The sequence below is a fragment of the Magnolia sinica genome, chromosome 13 (genome assembly GCF_029962835.1).
Source record: "Magnolia sinica isolate HGM2019 chromosome 13, MsV1, whole genome shotgun sequence".
NCBI classification, from domain to species: Eukaryota; Viridiplantae; Streptophyta; class Magnoliopsida; order Magnoliales; family Magnoliaceae; genus Magnolia; species Magnolia sinica.
Window position 1 is genome coordinate 29,057,110 of NC_080585.1, and position 21,152 is coordinate 29,078,261.

The 21,152-nt window shown below is 39.2% G+C and overlaps 1 protein-coding gene across 1 annotated transcript in view; it reads left to right on the forward strand.

Annotated features, from left to right (window-relative positions):
- Positions 1 to 11,203, forward strand: part of LOC131223386 (probable disease resistance protein At5g63020) — a 29,234-nt gene extending 18,031 nt beyond the window's left edge. Inside the window, exon 2 of the mRNA XM_058218790.1 lies at positions 8,295 to 11,203. Within this exon, the coding sequence (XP_058074773.1) occupies positions 8,297 to 11,011 (2,715 nt within the window). The 5' untranslated portion in view covers positions 8,295 to 8,296 and the 3' untranslated portion in view covers positions 11,012 to 11,203. The remainder of the gene's footprint in view (positions 1 to 8,294) is intronic.
- The last annotated feature ends 9,949 nt before the right edge of the window (positions 11,204 to 21,152 follow it).

The following is a 21,152-nucleotide window of genomic DNA, read 5'->3' on the forward strand; positions in this document are numbered from 1 at the left end:
TGGTGATTGAAATAAAATATACATCAGCTTCATCCAAAACTTTCATAGTGCCTCAAGTAAAATTTTAATGGTGAGGGTTCAATCACCGTTGGGGTGTGGTCCACTGAGATTTGGATCTCTTTTTTGGGGGAACAGCTTCGGTGAATCCCTGACTGTGGGGCCACTATGATGTATGTGCCTTACATCTACACTGTCCATCCATTTTGATAGTTCATTTTAGCGTATGATCACAAAAATATGAAGCACATTCAAATCTTAGGTGGGCCACACCACAGGAAACAACAGTGATCCACTACCCACCATTAAAAACTTCCTGGGGCCACCATAGCTACCACACTACTTACTTCCTGGCCATCCAACCTATTGATAAGGTCACGGACTTAGATGAAGGGACCATAGCAATATCAGCTAGATCCAAAACTTTTGTGGCCCGCAAAAAGTTTTTAATGGCCAATCACGACTGTGTCCTGTTGGTCCACCTGATCCGTCAAAACAGATGGATAGTGTGGATGTAAGGTACATACATCATGGTAGGCCACCACAAGGCTCCACCGACCATAGTGCATCTCGGGTTTCATGGAAGCTGCACCCGTTTTTTGGCTTATGTCTAAAATGATCTGAAAAATGAATGGACATCGTGAATAAAACACAAATTAAATTTAGAATATTTTTAAAGGGCTACCATGCATGTATTATAAGTGAGTCTGTTTGATTGAACAAATCCATCTTAATTGAGCCATTTTTTAATAGCCGTTGGGACTCATGAATAGGATTGTTATGACTGTCTAACACAAGTGATTCTTTAGAATCAAAAGCAATCTATGATGGGTTAGACAAGTGATTCTTTAGAATCAAAAGCAATCTATGATGGGAGCAATCTAATAGATAGATGGCATTGATGGTTAAGACTTATTTTTGTCTGATATTTCTATGCTAGCTCATGAATTTTTTGTTGAACGTTTGTTCTTTTTTTTTTCAAAGGAAAGCATTTGTATTATATTTCATAAAGGAAAGCTGGATGTACAATCTATAGCTTTCAGGTCAGCCCAGCAACAGAAAGGGGACAGGGCGACCTATCGTATGAGAATCTCTGTACATCAGACAATGGAGAAATATAGATAAGGGAGCGGCGGGCTATGCGGCGGTACGAATCATTCCAAGCCCAACCTTATAAAAAAAAATCCAGCCTCTTATCTGCCTTGGAAGTGAAGCTAAATTGTCATGAAGGATTGACGACTGGGTCCCGCTCCCTTCTCTTGCCAAACCGTCGGCTGGTCCGTTTCCTTCGTGGAAAATGTGGTTGAAGGAGAAAGTACCGGATTGCTTCAATGCGTTGATTCTGTCTACCCACGGTTTCCATTTCCATGGGCACCTTGTATCGCCCACAAGAATGTCTTTAGCCAACTTTGAATCCGTTTCAACCATTATCCTGTTTAACCCTTTTTTCAAACATATGACCATACCGTCGTAAATAGCACGAAGTTCCGCGAGGTTATTCGATCCAAAACCACACCCTGCTGAGAATGCGAAAATAAATGATCCATCATCCTTCCTGTAAACGCGAATTTTTTGTTGAACGTAATGGACGGTCAAGATCAACCGAATGAACTATTTAAGTTTCCTAAGCAACTAGAAGAACTAACCCTTAACAGTTGTGTGAGAGATCTTGAGCACCTCTCTCTTTAAGTGTGGATTTCTCATTGGTCCCACCATAATTTTTATGTTAAATATAAACCTTCCATCAAAAATTTTAGATAATTTTCGAGCACAATCCCCAAAATGAGGTACATCCAAAGCTCAAAGGGGTCACACCACATAAAACTTGAACAAACAACTGTTGAAACTTTCCTAGGGTCAACCATGAGGTTCATTTTCCATCTGACTAGTTCATGAGATCACACCTAACTGGATGAAGTTAAAATACAAATATCAGCTTGATCAAAGCCTTCCTTGACCGCAGTAAAATTTCAACGGTTGCATCAATTACTACCGGCTTCGGTATGATCCACTTTAGCTTTGGATCTGCATTGCTTTTCTGTTCGTATTTTAAAAAGATCGTGAAAAAATAGACTGAATCTAATAAATACATTATCTTGGGCCCAGATAAATTTCACAGCTTGCTGCGTGGTGCAAGGGAGCGGATTCGATGAGACCCAGTCTCACCAAAAGGTGCAGCCCTTATCGTGGAGCCCACCCTGATGTGTCTATTCTTTATCCGGTCTGTCCATCCATTTTTACAGATCATTTTAGAACATTATACCAAAAATTCAGAAGATCCAATTATCGAGTGGACCATACTCTAGGAAACAGTGGGGATTGAACACCCTACCATTAAAAACTTCTTAGGGCTCACTTTAATGTCTCCATAGTTTTTATTTGCAATCCAATTTGTTGATAAGTTCACATAAGCCTGGATGTAGAGGGAAAATAAATATCAGCTTGATCCAAAACTTTTATGATCCATTAATGGTCAATCACAACTTTTCTTATGTTATGGTCTATCTGATAATTGGATGTCCTTCATTTTTTGGATAATGCCCTAAAATGATATGGAAAAACGAATGGATGGGATGGATACATCATATACATGTCAAGGTTGGTACCATGATAAGGACGCAGATTGCGTCCTACCCCACCTAGACGGTAATCCGTCTGGGCAGGGTTCTGTGGGGCCCACCATAATGTAAATATTTTATCCACACCGTTAATAGTTTTTATATTATTATTTTAAGATAAGAACCAAAAATTGAGGTAGTTTCATGGCTTAAGTGGGCCACAAAGTGGAGATTGAACGTTCACCATTAAAAACTTCTTGGGAACTGGAGAAGTGTGTGATCAAGATGAAATTTGTGTTTTCACTTCATCCAAGTCTGCATGACCTTATTAATAGGTTGGGTGGTAAAAAGAAAATCCCGAGTGGCCCTTAGAAAGGTTTCAACAGTGGGTGTCATTATCACTGCAGCTTCCTTTGATGTGGTCCATTTGATATGTGTATCTGCTTCATCTTTTCTATAATAACTTAAAATGATCTGAGAAAAGCAATGAACCGGTGTGGATAAAATATTTGCATTGGAAGAAACTGGGAAGTGTACTTCCTTGGTCATCATGACGTATGTTTTAGATCCACACGGTCCATTAAATTTTTTATTACCATTTTATGAATTAGGACAAAAATTGAGGGAGATTCAATGCTCAAGTGGGCCACGCTACAGAAACACTGGAATTGGATATATACTATTTGAAAATTTCTTGGGGCACACAGGGATATGATCAAGCTAATACTTGTATTTTCTCTTTATTTGAGTTAGTGTGGCCTTATGAAGAGGTTAGACCGCGTATAAACCGCTCATTGTCTCTAGGAAGGTTTCAAGTGCAGTAATTCAATACCCGCTACTTTCTTGGTGAGGTCCACTTGAGATTTGGATGTACCTCATTTTTGAGCTCAATGATCTTAGAATGGTCTTTAAAAATTGATGGACACCTTGGATCTAAAACATAAATAATTGTGGGGGCGTAGAGAAGTTCCGTACGTTAAAAGTTGTATTCCATGGCACGTAATCTATTTGGGAGAGAAATCCGCGTATCTTGTTAGCTCGTAGTCATCGGCTACGACGTGGACTAATGAGAACGTATGGTACTGAATTTTCCCGTGCCATCAACATAGACGATCCACATCTGTGTTGAAGGCGAGGGTAATTCGAACGTCTGTGGCCCCACCATTGGTAAACACCGTCCATCCATTGCCGATCACACCAGCTCACAAAAACACGCAGAAAATTTCTCTCCCCCCAACGGGTTGCATACTATACAACACAACTTTTATTGTGTGGAGATTCTTACCGCAATTTCATTAATCACAAAAATTTACAGCCATTCGGGTGGGTCTCAACAAAAGGAAACAGACCTCACCTATCATTTAACCTCTAACTGAGCTAGAAACAGAAAAATGAAATTAAAAAACTGGAGGAAGCACCCTCTTGCTCCCCAGACCGATCAAGAAATTCTACTGGCCTACCCAGTGAAAAGACCGCACTCAAGGACAGCTGAAAGTTCCTAAACCTGCGTTGTCCAGAACGAGAAAACCTCTGACTAACCTGGGGAGGTCTGAGCGGGATCTGTATATTTTGTCTGGACATCCTTCACTTGCCAGCCTGGCCAACGCATCTGCCATGGAGTTCCCTTCTCGAAAAATGTGGTTGAAAGAAAGGCTGAGGCTCCGCCATCTGTGGGATCATCTGCCGTTGTCGCTATGAGCTTGGAGTCTGTTTCCACAATAATATTGGCTAGGCCCAGGTTAGAGCAAATGGTCTGCCCATCTAGCATGGCCTGAGCCTCCGCTACTGTGTTGGATTATTGTGTGGAACTTATGTGGCCCTATTATGATTTATGTATTATATCCACACTGTTAATCCATTTGTCCATATCATTTTAGAGCATGAGCCTAAAACAAAACACATCCAAAGTTCAAATGGACTACACCACATAAACCAGTGGAAAGTAAACAAGCTACCGTTGAAACCTTCTTAGGAAGGTTTATTTGCCATCTAAACTGTTCATAATGTCCCGTAGATCTGGATGAAGGGACCACACAAATATCAGCTTGATGATATCCTTTTGTGGCCTCAAGAATTTTTCAGAAGTAGGCTTCAATTCCTATTGTTTCATGTGGTACTGTGGTTTACTTAATCTTGAATTCGCCTTTTTTTTGGCATGGAGCTCCTCAATTGCAATTTGAGAGAGAGAGAGACAGTTCCACCCATTCCACCCATCCAAATGAATTGACATTGAGCTCCTCAATTGCATTTTGAGAGCTCATTTCCACCCATTTTCTTTTTCCCTTCACAGAAATGGAGTGCAAATCACCAACATTAAGGACATGAGCCCAAGCCCAAACCAACATAGGAGATAAAGAGAGGAAGCAGGAACAAGCTAGTGAGCATCAAGCAGAGGACATCACCACATTCGACATTGCTGTCCAGCATTGTATTTCACCACTGATTTCAAAAATGGCCCCAAAAATTGGAATATGGTGCATGTCAGGTTGCTATTGCTATTGGAATTGGAGCGGATTAGGTGCAGCCCTTACCATGGGGCCCACCTTGATGTGTGTATTCTGGCCGTTCATCCATTTTTCCATATCATTTTATGCCATGAGCCCAAAAAAAAAAAAAGAAGATCCAAATCTCAGGTGGATGTACAATAGGAAACAGTGTTGATTGACCATTAAAAACTTCTTGCGGCGCATAAAAGTTTTGGATCAAGCTGTTCTTTATTTTTTTCACTTCATCCAAGTTTATAGCACCTTATGGAGAGGTTGGATGGCAAATAAACACTACCAAAACATTAGACAGAGTGTATTTCTCACAAACACTAGCTTTTGGGGCCATACGGATGTTTTAACGGTGGTCACCAAATCCCCACTGTTTCCTCTCATATGTGCCTTGAGTTTTGGATCCTCCTGATTTTTCGTTTCTTATCCTAAGATGATACTGAGCATCCCAGCGCAGGAATTGTGAGGTTCTTTAATTTAGCACATCTGAATTTCCAACCATGGTCCACTAGCTAGCACAAAACAGGCACGTCAGTGCACAAATTTCTCACAAGGTTTTCTTTTCTGAGATTTATTTAAACTTTTTTCTTTTTTATCATTATTGAAATATAATGACGGTTCACTTCTTTCTAACATAATTTTTAATACAGTTACTTACCATTATTTTTTAATCCAACCTCATTAAAATTTATGAGACGGGTTGAGATTTCCAGCCCAAGCCTAACCTGACCGAAGCCCAACCCAACCCAACCCAATCAAAATTTTGGGTTGAGCCAGTTGGGTGCGGGGTAGGCCCAATCAAACTGCACTCTTAGCAGCAAGTAGGGTGTGACAATGACCTAGGCTGGCCACCGGTCTAATTAAAAAATTTAAGGGTTAGCTCTTAGCTGCTCACAGGTCTGGTCTGGGGCTGCCAGTATTGTTTAAGATAAAACATGCGCAGGCTGTGTGGGGTCCACCATATTATAAATGTAATTCTCTCCATCCGTAAGGTCACACAGACCTGAATGAAGGGAAAAAACAAATATGAGCTTGATCCAAAACTTTTGTAGTCTAGTAGAAGTTTTCAATAGTAAGTGTTCAATTCCCAATGTATCCGGTCGTGTGGTCTACTTGAGCTTTGGATATGATTCGATTTTGAGATACTGTCCTAAAATAAGCTTTAAAAATGGATGAATGGCGTAGATGAAACACATACATTACAGTGGGCCCCACAAAGTTTTCACAAAACAATAAAGGGTGGTGAGCTGCTTACTACGCGATCGGCGACTTCCCTTCCTCGGTGGTTGTTCTTGTGGAAACGGATTGCCACCGAAAATTCAGCAATACCGTCGGTGGTCTTTGTGGACGCAGTTTGTCTGCGAAAATTCGGCAATCCGCGTATTCTTTTCTTCTGTGGTGGGCCTACAGTGAATTTCGAAGCAAGTTCCTGCACTGCGAATTTGGGTGGGCCGTAGTGTTTCTGAGAAATCTTCCATGTCTATCTGAGTTTATCTAGCTCATTTTAGGACAAGATGACAAAAATGAGGCTGGTCCAAAACTCAAGTGGGCCACGTGAGGGGTAACGATGGGGAAAGAAATGCCTACCATTGAAACCTTCCTCGGGTCTATCTTGATGTTAATATGCCGTCCAAAGCATTTATAAGGTCATGCGCTTGCAACAGTGATCGTTCAATCCCCACTGTTTTCTCACGTGTGGTTCCCATGAGTTTTGGATCCACCTCATTTTTTCTTAAGATGAACGGACAAAACAGATGGACGGGGTGAATTTCTCAAGCCCCTAGCTTCCTAGCGTAGGAAATTTCTGCAAAAGCATTTAGCAGGCAATAGCGTCCTCTTTTTTTTTTTTTCCGAGTGATGTACAAGCGATCTTCCACTTTCCATGAAATCCGATTCCGTATGAGTAAACTTTGTTGGGCACACCGTGAATGCATGTGGTTTATCTACACCGTCCATATGTTTTTACAGATCATTTTAGGTATTTGAACCTAAAGTTGAAGCATATCCACGGCTAAAGTGGATCATACCACAGGAAACAGTGAAAGTATTGATTTCCACGGTTGAAACCTTTCTAAGGCCAACAGTGATGTTTATTTGTCATCCAACCTGTTAATAAGATCTAACAGACATGGATGAAGGGAAAACACAAATATCATGATATATGCTTATGAGTAATTGATCATTATAAATCTTGTTTGGGTTTGTTTAATTTGTTTCCTTTTATCTACTCTTTAGTTCACAGAAAGAAATGAGTAAAAAGAAGCTCTCCTCTTTACAACAATGGATCCCGGATCCATTTCGAGGAGCTGTGACCTAGCCTTTTCACTAGAGGTATGGTCTTGCTATTCTGCATGGTTAGTGCCTGTAGAAGGTCAGTTTCACTTTCAGCTGCATCTGCAGACAGATAAATTACTGGCACATTGGCCCTCTCCACCACTCAGAGAATGCACTCTTCTGCCTGAGGAACTGGAAAAGCAGCTCTCCTTTTTCACATTGTTAAGGAGTAAAATACCTTTGACTGGTGAAAAGGAAGACACATGAAAAGAGTAAAGGCATCATACGGCAGGACAGTCAGAAATACCTTTGGCTGAGCTATTCCAAAACTCTCAAAAAAATATCATAAAATAATAAGGAACCATAATGGGCCCTAACAAATAGATGGACCGAATTGTTGACTGGTTCGGCTTTCGTATAAACAACTTTGACCGTACATATTAATATCCTTTGGTCCAGTGGTTCGTATTTGTTACATCGGTAAGATGTTTACATATTAGCTCCTGAAATGTTTTAGATTATAATGAGTGGCCGTCTAGATTAATGTGTTGGACTGTTTAAGGTTCCAACACAACTAGGACCATCATTTCTCTGTTACTCTGGGACGCGGATTGCCAGTTCACAGGGTGTTCCTGTAGTCGACAAATCCACTCCTCCATCAGTAAAACCACAGGAGTCTAGAAGACAGGCAGATCCAAAACTCATGTGTGCCACACAAAACAAAGTGTAAAGGAAATGTCCACCTTTGAAACCTTCATAGAGCCAACCATTATGTTTATATGCCATCCAACCGTTCATATGGTTATTGTGGTGTGGCCCACATGAGTTTTATATCTGCCTGATTTTTGTATTTCTATCTTGTTGTGATTACTCCTAAAAAAAGCTGTGGAAATTAGAAACTCCAAAAATAATCATAGCTTAGTGAGAGTTCTTTCATACATTCTAACCATCTCATTTTCTCTCTCCGTAGCGATGGAAATCGTCACCGGAGTCATCAGCATTGTTTCTTGCTTGTGGGGTTCCACCAACCTATGCAAATGTTACATCATCAACCTCCGAGAAAATGTCGACTTGCTGAAGGAAGCCATGGACGACTTGAAATCCATAAGGAACGACGTGAAGTCAAAGGTCGATGCTGCCGAACAGAAACTTCTCAAATGCACGGATCAAGTGCAACGGTGGCTAAGAAAAGTAGAAAAGACCGAAAGACAAGTGAACGCGATGGAAGTAGAATTTCGGCAGATGGCGAGGTGTTTTGGGAATTGCCGTCCAAATGGTTGGTCGGGCTACAAGCTTGGGAAGAAGGTGGCGAAGATGCTGAAAGATGTAGCTGTGTTGAAAATCGAAGGCGAGTCCTTCAGTGAGGTGGCATACAAGCCGCTTCCCGATGCCATTGAAGAGATGCCTAGCACATCAGCTGTGGGCATGGACTCGATGTTCCAGAAGGTTCTAAGTTGGCTTAATGAAGATGAAGTGGGAGTTATTGGAATATTTGGAATGGGGGGAGTCGGGAAGACGACTCTCCTAAAAAAGATTAACGACCAATTCCTTGTAATAACTCATGAATTTGCTTTCATCATTTGGGTGGTGGTGTCTAAAGAGTTAAATGTGGAAAAGATTCAGAAGGATATCGGGCAGCGGTTGGGCTTGTCTTGGCCGGAGAATGAAAGCAACAATGAGACACGGGCTCGAGACATTTACAAGGTCTTGAGCAATAAGAAATTCATGCTGTTGTTTGATGATATATGGGAACGGTTGGATCTAGAAATGGTCGGAATTCCCCATCCAAGTAGCCAGAGCATGAGCAAGGTTGTCTTCACTACACGATTTGAGGACGTCTGTGGCCGGATGGCTGCCAATAAGAAAATCAGAGTAGAATGCCTCCCGGAGCAAGAAGCAATGAATCTATTCAAACAGAATGTTGGTGAAGAGGCCATGATTTCTCATCGGGACATACCGTCCCTTGCTATGAAGGTTGCCAAAGAATGCAGAGGTCTACCCCTCGCGCTCATCACGATTGGGCGGGCCATGGCATGCAAGAAGTCCCCACAGGAATGGGAGCATGCAATATCAGTTCTTAGCATGAGCAAGCCACCATCAGAGATATCAGGTATGGATGATGAAATGCTTTTGCGTTTGAAATTCAGTTATGATAATCTCGGTGGCGACATGATTAAATCATGTTTCCTGTACTGTGCCCTGTTTCCGGAGGACGACTCCGTTAGCGAAGAACAACTGATAGATTACTGGATAGGCGAAGGATTCTTAGATGGGTGGGACGATGATCTTGATGAAGCCCATAACAAGGGACATGATATCATTGGAAGATTAAAGACTGCATGCTTGTTGGAGAGTGGTTCTGATGAAAAAACAGAGGTAAAGTTGCATGACATGATTCGTGATCTGGCATTATGGATAGCTTCAGAGTGCGGGAGAAAGAAGAATAGGTTTTTGGTGAGAGCTGGTGTGGGACTGACGCATACACCAGAGGTTGAAAGGTGGAAGGAGGCTGAGAGGATATCTCTAATGAATAATGAGATAAAAGAAGTAACAGGGACACCTCAATGCCCATACCTCTTAACCTTGCTGCTCCAGGGGAATGAGTATTTTAGAAAGGTCCACACTGATTTTTTTCAGTTCATGCCTCGTCTTAGGGTCTTGGATCTGTCCTATAATTTTAATTTAAAGGAGCTTCCTGCAGCGATCGGTAACTTGTCAGAGCTACGGTATCTCAATCTATCTAACATGAATATCACATCATTGCCTAAAGAGATAGGAAATCTGGTGAAGCTGAAGCACTTGGACTTGGAGTATACAACTAGTTTGCAAACAATTCCTCAACGGGTAATCTCCAGGCTTTCTGAGTTAAGAGTTCTAAAACTATTTAGAAGTTATTCAAAGTGGGAAGAAGGGAGTGAGGGATTAAATATGAGTGAGTTGGGAGGCCTGGAACGTTTAAACCATCTTAATCTCACCTTATCAAATGTGCATGATCTTGAAAGGTTGCTCTGCTCTAGCAAGCTGCGGAACGTGACTCGATATCTATTACTGTACAGCTGTCATGATCTGACTATCTCCAACCAACTATCGTCCCTTTTTACTGCAATGAAAAGTCTTCAACAGCTTGCTTTTATGGGCTGCGTTGGGTTGGTGGAGTTGACGATTAGTGGATATGCAAAGAAGGATGATGATTATCCTGTTTCGAGCCTAAAATCGCTCAAGCTTTGTGATCTCTACCACTTAAATTGCATTCGGGTGGGCCGCGGATGCTTCAGAAACCTTCACACCATAAGGATTTCGTCTTGTTACAATTTGAAGAAAATTTATGGTTTACTGCAACTTGAAAGTCTTGAAACAATTGACATAAGAGCTTGCTATCGGCTGGAAGAAGTAATAGATACGGTCATTCCTGATGATGAAGTTGGAGATATAGGGCTAATGCAACTCAAATGTATAACACTCCGGGGCCTTTCAGAACTAACGAGCATCTTTAGCTATGCACTGCATTTTCCTTCCTTGGAGGAAATCTACGTCCTTGGTTGCCCAAAGTTGAAAAAGCTCCCTCTTTCTCTCCACGGCGCACACAATTCTCTAAGGAAGATACGTGGTGAGAAAGGATGGTGGGATAATTTAGAGTGGGAAGAAGATGGCAACAAGTCTTATTTTCTTCCTTTTTTCCATGAATAGGGAACATAGAGTCATTGTCAAAGTAGAAATTCTTTTTAATAGTTATTTCTTAGGATGTTAGAGTAATTTTAGAAAGGAGTCTGAATTTTTCTTAGATCAAGTGTGCTATGTTTTTTTATGCGTTTAATATGTAATATGTGTGCCACTGTACCACATGATATTATATTAATTTCTTATGTTGGCGATTCTACGCATGGGGTGTATTATAACTCTTGAGCATTGTTTACGCCTCTGTACAAGTGCGCTATTTTACGTGCTACCGCATATACCAGCAGCGCAAAGAGCCCCTTTTTGTGTTGACCCACCGTAGTAAAGAACGAGCAACCGTGCATTTTATTTCAAGTATACATTTACTTTGGGTCCCACTTGATGAGTGGATTGGCCTGATTCTTGTGTTAGGTATGGTGGGGCCAATTGGCTGGATAGGTTGGATGTCATACCCTCACAACGCGAGGGCAACATGCAGGACATTGGTGTCCAACTAGTTATGTTAGATCCACTTAATTAAAAATGCTTTATTTACGAAATTGACGCAAGGAAAGATGTGATGAGGTCGATCATCAATTTTTTCGATTAATAAACACCTTGAATCCACAAGGTACTTTTAAATTCACAAGAGAATTTTTTTGAATCCATGAGAGAAATAATATAAATATCAGAATTTTAATTAATAGATTCTTCCAAAATAAATAAATTTAGCGTGATTAAATAACCATAAACAAATCCTAAAATATAATCAAAAGACTCCTAATCAAATAAGGAAATAAATTCTGAAAATCATAGAAATTTTTGTCGTTCTCTGCAATCAACTCAAAAGTCGATCGCTCGATCGGTTGAACGGCCTCAAAAACGTCCAAAGACTAAAACTAATAATTCTATACATTTCGAACTATTGAATTGATTGGTTGACCTGTTGAATAGGGCCTTCAACCTATCAACCAGAATTGTTGATATGTCGAAGCTAACAGAAATTGTCCAACAATCAATCTGGAGTTTCTGGTGGAATTTTGACATGTCAACCCATCGGTCAATTGGTCGAATTACACTGAATTTTGTCAATTTTTCTTTGGGCTTCTTTCGGACCATGTATGTTAGGAACGTGCTTAATCCATATCCAACATCAAAAATAAAATGTGCTAAGAAAACAGCAGATTCATGCGTATACAGAAAGGATTAACAAGATGTAGCAAGAGGAGTCGTAGAGGAATTGTGCAAGTGGAGTTATTTTATACTCTAGCAGAGTATTACCCTTGATATGCATGCATCTATAACATGTACGGAACATATAAGCTTTGATCAGCCCATATGTCGTGTGCACTAAAACTTATGTCACATATGTGCCAGCATGGCACGATAGATCCAAGATCCAACCCATCCATCAGAAGGGCACTGCTCTATTGATCCCTAGACCAAGAGTTAGGTTTTTTTTTTTTTGTTAACACATGCACCCGCACCCGCCACACACCCACGCACGCCATAGTGGGATTTCACCACCTATGGGTTTCGAACCCAAGACCTCGTGTTGAAACTCCTTAGAGTCTACCACTCAGGCAAGGACTGGAACCGCGTTAGGTTGTCCCACTGGTCAGGTGGTCCACAGTTTTTAAGACAAACCTGCACCTTTGGAAAAATTGGCTGAAGCTTGCTAACCTATCCACAATTTTCAAATATTGGACCCACATGCTGATTAGACTAGATTTTATTTTTCGAAAAATATATATAAGCTTTGACCAACCTGAGGGATGGATTAGTTCTAGCGCCTACGTGCCATGCTGGCACATGTGGAGCATGTGCACAAGCTTTATCATATACACGTGTGCATTTAATGGATAGACTCAATACGAATCAGCTGGACTGAGTCACTGACCCCGTCATACAGCTCTTGTTTTCAAACTAAAGAAATGAAATTTTAAAAAAAAAATAAAAATCGAAGAGCCAATCTCATCTCTCCAAGCTAGTTATATTTTATTTTGGATATTTTTATCAATTTAACTTTTTCAAAAATATTTAAATGCATTAAATATTATAAATTTAATTGTAAAATAAAATAAAAAATAATAATAATAAAAAATCGAGTCAGGCAACTACAGACTCATCCAGTCTTCCAGTTGGCCCAACCTGACTAGAAATTGAGTCTGAGTAGAGTTTTTGAGTTTTTGAACTATAGTCAGCCCCTACTCAACTTAGGGCTGAATGAGTCACCGAATCTTTTAACCGGGTTAGTGGGCTCCAGGTTTGGCCCATTGTGTTTCGGAGTTGGGGTTTATAGTAGAGCTAGGTGGGCTAGGTATGGGCCTGATTTTGAAGCAAATTGGTAAAAGATCCTGTCTATTGAAGCCATGCCGGAGCAGGACGTCCCTAAATTCAAAGGCCCAGTTAAGTGATGGGTTGGGCCTGGCCCTAATACTTAGGCCCAATTATTAATCAGATAGGATCACGCTGATCATGATGCATCCATCTTAGAAAGAAGGAATAGCAGGTCTTGCTCATCAACATGTATATAGATTTTTATTTTATCTTTCGAATATGATTTATTCTACACAAGGTTCTTTACATCTGGGCATCATGTTTTGATTATCCAAACCATTCCTTTAGCGGGTTGTGGCACGGATGGAGAAATGTTCCTATATAATAGATGATTAAGAGAAAGAAATATATATAGAAAAGGCCCACATCAATGGAAGAAATGTCCAATGCTGAAGTTTTAGGATCTTCCATTATAGGCTATCTTAGGGTACCCTCATCTGTAATGGAACTGATGCAGAGCAGCAGCAGCTGCTGCATTAAATGGGAGGCTAACTGTTATTTCAATGCAACAAAATTATTAACCGTAAATAAATATGTATAAATATTAACAGAGATTAATGACAGATTCTGAGATCAGAAATACACAGAATATAATAGAAGTAAAGCTCCTATATCAAAGAACGAATGAAATGATAAGAAGATAGTGTCAACAAACTCAGTAGAAGCATGGATCTATATAGCTTTACTGAAAATTATTCACATCCATTTGATGACATAGATGACCGATTCGAATCTCCTGCAATAAAAATAATAATAATAATAATAATAAATAATTTAAAAAAACTTTGGGATACAACTACCAATCGGCTAGGAACGGCCAACTCAAACACCAAGTGATTAGGGGTACACACGGTTCGGTTCGGTCCGGTTCTAGGGTGAAATCGGAACCAAACCGTTCCTTACGGTTCCAGGATTTTCGGAACCGGAACTGGACTGTTAGCACCCTAGAACCGGACCGTGAAAACCGTTTCGCTTTCGTATTGGTTCCACGGTTCTGGGCTTTTTATAATCCGGCCTAATTGCATATTCTATTTTATAATTTAGCCCATGTTTATTCGTGATGTGATCTACTTGATGAATGATTTAGATATTCTATATGTTGTGAAAAAATAAATTTATGAAAACATGCAAAGGGTGTATTGTAAACCATAAATCATGAGTCAAATATATAACTTAAATATATTGTAACCTTATGGCTCCAAGTTCGGTTTCACAGATCGGATCCACAATTCGGATTCATGGTTCGGATCCATGGTTCGGATCACAGTTCGGTTTGGTTCAACATACCCCCAAATCGGAACCAAATCAAATTACACGGTTCTTTAAATTTTGGAACCAAAACCCGTGCACTCTAGAACCGGATCAGAACCGAACCGGACTATTTGGTCAGTTCCGGTCCGGTTCCACGGTTCTACTAGTTCGATGTGCACCCGTACAAGTGATTGATGCTGATAATGCATTCACTTTTTTTATAAAAGGGAAAAACATTGGAGAATTTTTAAAGAAAAAAGAGAAAGACCTCTTTTGGAAAAGATATTAGAGCGGCTAATGGTCTGCTAAGTTTTTTTCTCGAAAATACTATATATAATAATCATATGTATTATGTGGTGGACACCTGACGCGAAGGTGTCAGCCAAAGTAAACATTAGTTTTACAAATTGTTACAAAATTGTTACAAAAAAAGTCACATATTGTAGCAATAGACTTGATCAAAGAAAAGAAAAGAAAAAACAGCAGCAAAGAAACAAGTGTGGGCACGCATGTATGTTTCATGGCATAGCATTCTTAAGAGCTCAACATAAATTTATCATATGCTTCGATGCATAAAGGAGAAATAGTTTTCTTATATCTCCCATGTGCGACTACTCCTGCCAGCAAAAAGCAAAGAAAGTTCAGATTACTTTTTGCTCAAACTTTGTCTCTTTTATTTAAAAATAAAAATAAATCATACCATTAAACCAACACCAACTGCTCTCTCTCTCTCTCTCTCTCTCTCTCTCTCTCTCTCTCATGGCTCTCTCTTCTATTTCCCCATCTCTATAAATATAGTTTATATGGAAGAGGAAGTCATTAGTACATTTTTCTTTTCTTTTGTGAGATATATTGATCATTGACGTGAGTCTTGTATCGGGGTGAATAAATCCTTAAGTCATATTTAAATTTTAGAATTTTACTCCTAATGATACAAAACTTATTAATGGCCTTGCAAGGATACATCGTATCAACGAAGCCCATGACCAGATGCCAAGTTAAGGCTAGTGGAAGTTGTAATGCGCATGAAACCTTTTTTCCCAATTGCCTTGGATCTTGGTTGTCGATGAGAATGTCCTTTACTTCATCCTACTTCAAGAGATGGTGAGGCAGCTTGTAATCAAAATGTCTCATTCTGGTGAACTAGCTAGACTAAGATGGGTGGGCCTCCCATCACCAACATGTGCTGCTGATGAGACTACCGATGAAAAACGTACGTCCACATGGATTGGCCAAAAAATGAACCCACGACGACTGAACTATCTGAACCGTTTGATCAAAGACCTTCGCATGTAGAACATGAACCACTGATCATTTTGTTTCTCACCATGTGTTAAGGCCCAAGACGGGATGCTCAAAATTGTGCTATTTCACTATAGTCAACGACTCCTACAACACCGTGTAAGGAGTTGATTTATGTGGGCCAACATCAATAATGCATTTTTCTAGTACTTCGGGAAGATAGCTTATACAATATTGGAATGGGATTATTTTGGCAATGCCAATAAATGATAATTCATATCAATTGATTTCATTTTCATGCCAGTCCTAGTGAGTTTAGAAATCCATATATCTAAATTCTCCGTGGGATGCAACTGGTGCAGGAACTAACTGTTCCAAGCCTGTATGTGGGATCCCATTTGAATTGCCACTTCCACCACCGAGCACGTTGTAGCCACATTTGTCTAGAGTCCTACATAGTCCAACATCTGGATTGTGGATGTGCCTAGGCCAAAACTGCGAAAAAAGGACGGTCCAAAACCGTCTCAAATGGCCAAAAAGGACGGTCATGGACCGTCGCAAGGGCCGTCAAATTTTGACGTGTCGTATTACTTAAAGGACGGTCGAAAACCGTCATTTTTATTGACAAAAAAAAGACGGTCATGGACCGTCCCAAAAAAGGACGGTCGTGAACCGTCCTTAAAAAGGACGGTCTCGGACCGTCTCCTATAAGATTTTAAAGGACGGCCATCGACCGTCCTTTAAAAGGACGGTCTTGGACCGTCCTTAAAAAAGACTGTCGTCGACCGTCTCTGATAAGTCTTCAAAGTACAGCCATAGACCGTCCTTTAAAAGGACGGTCATGGACTGTCCTTAAAAAGGACTGTCATAAACCGTCTCTGATAAGCCTTTAAAGGATGGCCATAAACCGTCCTTTAAAAGGACGGTCATGGACCGTCCTTAAAAAGGACTGTCATGGATTGTCTCTTATGGGCCTTCAAAGGACGGCCATAGACCGTCCTTTTTATGAGGGTCAATATACACCTGTTACAATATATTTCATCGTATTCTTCCTAATATACACCTGTTATATAATATATTTCATCATATTCACATTCACATCCATCTAAACAACCCAAACCACATAAATCCAACATAAACTACATTCATCCAAACATAAACTACATCCATCTAAACACAAGCAATCTTATCCACATTACATTCATCCACACATAAATACATAAAGTTTAACATCATAAATAAAAAAAGAAAAAAAATCAACAACAATTCTTTTTGTGTCTTTCACCTGAAAAAAAAATATTAAACCAACAAAATATTATAATTCAGAATCATGAAGAATTGCATAAACTTCTTCCAAAAAAGTGGACACTTTTTAAAAATAAAACTGATCATTAAAACAGGTTTAGGTTTAGGTTTTAGGTTTTAGGTTATAAGTTAACGTTAAGGTTATAGGTTTTAGTTTAGGTTTAGGTTTAGGCTTAGGTTATAGGTTTAAGTTAAGGTTTAGGTTTTAGTTATAGGTTATAGTATATAGGTTATACCTTTAGGGAATTGAGAATAGGTTAAGGTTAAGGTTTAGGTTTAGGAAATCGGGTCCGAGTTCAGGATCAGGTTTAGGTTTAGGTTTTAGGCTTATGTTTAGGTTATAGGTTTAGGTTTATGTTAGGTTATAGGTTAAGGTTTGGGTTTAGGAAATCAGGTTCGGGTTCGGGATCAGGTTTAGGTTTGGGTTTTCAAGTTTAGGTTTAGGTTTAGGTTAGGGAGTTGAGATTAGGATTAGGTGTAGGTTTAGGTTTAGGGATTTGAGAATACATTTCGATTTTAAGTTTAGGTTTAGGTTATAGGTTTAGGTTAAAGGTTTAGGTTTAGGTTAAATTATAGGTTAAGGTTTAGGTTTAGGAAATCGGGTTCGGGATCGGGTTTAGGTTTGGGTTTTCAAGTTTAGGTTTAGGTTTAGGTTTAGGTTAGGGAGTTGAGATTAGGATTAGGTGTAGGTTTAGGTTTAGGGATTTGAGAATACATTTAGGTTTTAGGTTTAAGCTTAGGTTCTAGGTTATAGGTTTAGGTTAAGCTTTAGGTTAAGCTTTAGGTTTAGGTCATAAGCCATAGGTTTAGGGAATTGAGAATATGTTAATGTTTAGGTTTAGGAAATTGGGTACGGGTTCGGGATCGGGTTTAGGTTTGGATTTTCAAGTTTAGGTTTAGGTTTAGGTTAAGAAGTTGAGATTAGGATTAGGTGTAGGTTTATGATTAGGGATTTGAGAATACATTTAGGTTTTAGGTTTAGGTTTAGGTTATAGGTTATTGGTTTATGTTAAAGTTTAAGTTTAAGTTTAGGTTTAGGTTTAGGTTTAGGTTTTAGGTTATAAGCTATAGGTTTAGGGAATTGAGAATAGGTTAAGGTTTAAGTTTAAGAAATCGAGTTCAGGTTTGGGATCGGGTTTAGGTTTGGATTTTCAAGTTTAGGTTTAGGTTTAGGTTAGGCAGTTGAGATTAGGATTAGGTGTAGGTTTAGGTTTAGGGATTTGAGAATATATTAGGTTTTAGGTTTAGGTTTGGGCTATATGTTATAGGTTTAGGTTTAGGTATAGGTTATAAGCTATAGGTTTAGAGAATTGAGAATAGGTTAAGGTTTAGGTTTAGGAAATTAGGTTCTGGTTCGAGATCGGGTTTAGGTTTGGGTTTTCAAGTTTAGGTTTAGGCTAGGGAGTTGAGATTAGGATTAGGTGTAGGTTTGGGTTTAGGGATTTGAGAATACATTTAGGTGTTAGGTTTAGGTTTAGGTTATAGGTTACAGGTTTAGGTTTAGGTTTAGGTTAATGTTATAGGTTATAGGTTTAGGTTTAGGGAATTGAGAATAGGTTAAGGTTTAGGATTAGGAAATCGGGTTCGGGTTCGGGATCGGGTTTTGGTTTGGGTTTTCAAGTTTAAATTTAGGTTTAGGTTAGGGAGTTGAGATTAGGATTAGGTGTTGGTTTAGGTTTAGGGATTTGAGAATACATATAGGTTTAGGTTTAAGAAATCGAGTTCGGGTTCGGGATCAGGTTTAAGTTTGGGTTTTCAAGTTTAGGTTTAGGTTTAGGTTAGGGAGTTGAGATTAGGATTATGTGTAGGTTCAGGTTTAGGGATTTGAGAATACATTTAAGTTTTAAGTTTATGTTTAAGTTATATGTTATAGGTTTAGGTTTAGGTTAAGGTATAGGTTTAGGTTTCAGTTTAGGTTATAAGCAATAGGTTTAGGGAATTGGGAATAAGTTAAGGTTTAGGTTTAGGAAATCGGGTTCGGGTTCGGGATCGGGTTTAAGTTTAAGGTAGGCAGTTGAGATTAGGATTAGGTGTAGGTTTAGGTTTAGGGATTTAAGAATATATTTAGGTTTTAAGTGTAGGTTACAGGTTTAGGTTTAGTTTAGGTTTAAGTTATAAGCTATAGGTTTAGGGAATTGAGAATAGGTTAAGGTTTAGGTTTAGGAAATCGGGTTAGGGTTCGGGATCGGGTTTAGGTTTTGGTTTTCAAGTTTAGGTTTAGGTTTAGGTTAGGGAGTTAAGATTAGGATTAGGTGTAGGTTTAGATTTAGGGATTTCAGAATACATTTAGGTTTTAGGTCTAGGTTTAGGTTATAGGTTACAGGTTTAGGTTTAGGTTAAGGTTTAGGTTTAGGCTTAGGTTTAGGTTATAAGATATAGGTTAGGGAATTGAGAAAAGGTTAAGGTTTAAGTTTAGGAAATCGGGTTCGGGTTCGGGATTGGGTTTAAGTTTGGGTTTTCAAGTTTAAGTTTAGGTTTAGGTTAGGGAGTTGAGATTAGGATTAGGTGTAGGTTTAGGTTTAAACATTTGAGAATACATTTAGGTTTTAGGTTTAGGTTTAGGTTATAGGTTACAGGTTTAGGTTTAGGTTAAAGTTATAGGTTATAGGTTTAGGTTTAGGTTAAGGTTTAGGTTTAGGTTTAGGTTATAAGATATAGGTTTAGAGAATTGAGAATAGGTTAATGTTTAGGTTTAGAAAATCGGGTTCGGGTTCGAGATTGGGTTTAGGTTTAGGTTAGGGAGTTGAGATTAGGATTAGGTGTAGGTTTAGGTTATAGATTTAGGTTTTGGTTAGGTTATAGGTTAAGGTTTAGGGAATTGAGAATAGGTTGAGGTTTAGGTTTAGGAAATCGGGTTCGGGTTCAGGATCGAGTTTAGGTTTGGGTTTTCAAGTTTAGGTTTAGGTTTAGGTTAGGGAGTTGAGATTAGGATTAGGTGTAGGTTTAGGTTTAGGGATTTGAGAATACATTTAGGTTTTGGGTTTAGGTTTAGGTTATAGGTTACGGGTTTAAGTTTAGGTTTAGGTTAAGGTTATAGGTTATAGGTTTAGGTTTAGGTTATGGTTTAGGTTTAGGTTTAGGGAATTGATAATAGGTTAATGTTTAGGTTTAGGAAATCGGGATCGGGTTCGAGATCTGGTTTAGGTTTAGGTTAAGGAGTTGAGATTAGGATTAGGTGTAGGTTTAGGTTTAAGGATTTGAGAATACACTTAGGTTATAGGTTTAGGTTTAGGTTATAGATTTAGGTTTAGGTTAGGTTATAGGTTAAGGTTTAGGGAATTGACAATAGGTTGAGGTTTAGGTTTAGGAAATCGGGTTCGGGTTCAGGATCAGGTTTAGGTTTGGGTTTTCAAGTTTAGGTTTAGGTTTAGGTTAGGGAGTTGAGATTAGGATTAGGTGTAGGTTTAGGTTTAGGGATTTGAGAATACATTTAGGTTTTAGGTTTAGGTTTAGGTTATAGGTTATAGGTTTAGGTTTAGGTTTAGGTTTAGGTTTCGGTTTAGGTTATAAGCTATAGGTTTAGGGAATTGAGAATAGGTTAAGGTTTAGGTTTAGGAAATCGGGTTCGGGTTCGAGATCGGGTTTAGGTTTGGGTTTTCAAGTTTCGGTTTAGGTTTAGGTTAGGGAGTTGAGATTAGGATTATGTATAGGTTTAGGTTTAGGGATTTGAGAATACATTTAGGTTTTAGGTTTAGGTTTAGGTTATAGGTTACAGGTTTAAGTTTAGGTTATAAGATATAGGTTTACGGAATTGAGAATAGGTTAATGTTTAGGTTTAGAAAATCGGGATCGGGTTCGGGATCGGGTTTAGGTTTAGGTTAAGGAGTTGAGATTAGGATTAGGTGTAGGTTTAGGTTTAAGGCTTTGAGAATACACTTAGGTTATAGGTTTAGGTTTAGGTTAGGTTAGGTTATAGGTTAAGGTTTAGGGAATTGACAATAGGTTGAGGTTTAGGTTTAGGAAATCAGGTTCGGGTTCAGGATCAGGTTTAGGTTTAGGTTTTCAAGTTTAGGTTTAAGTTTAGGTTAGGGAGTTG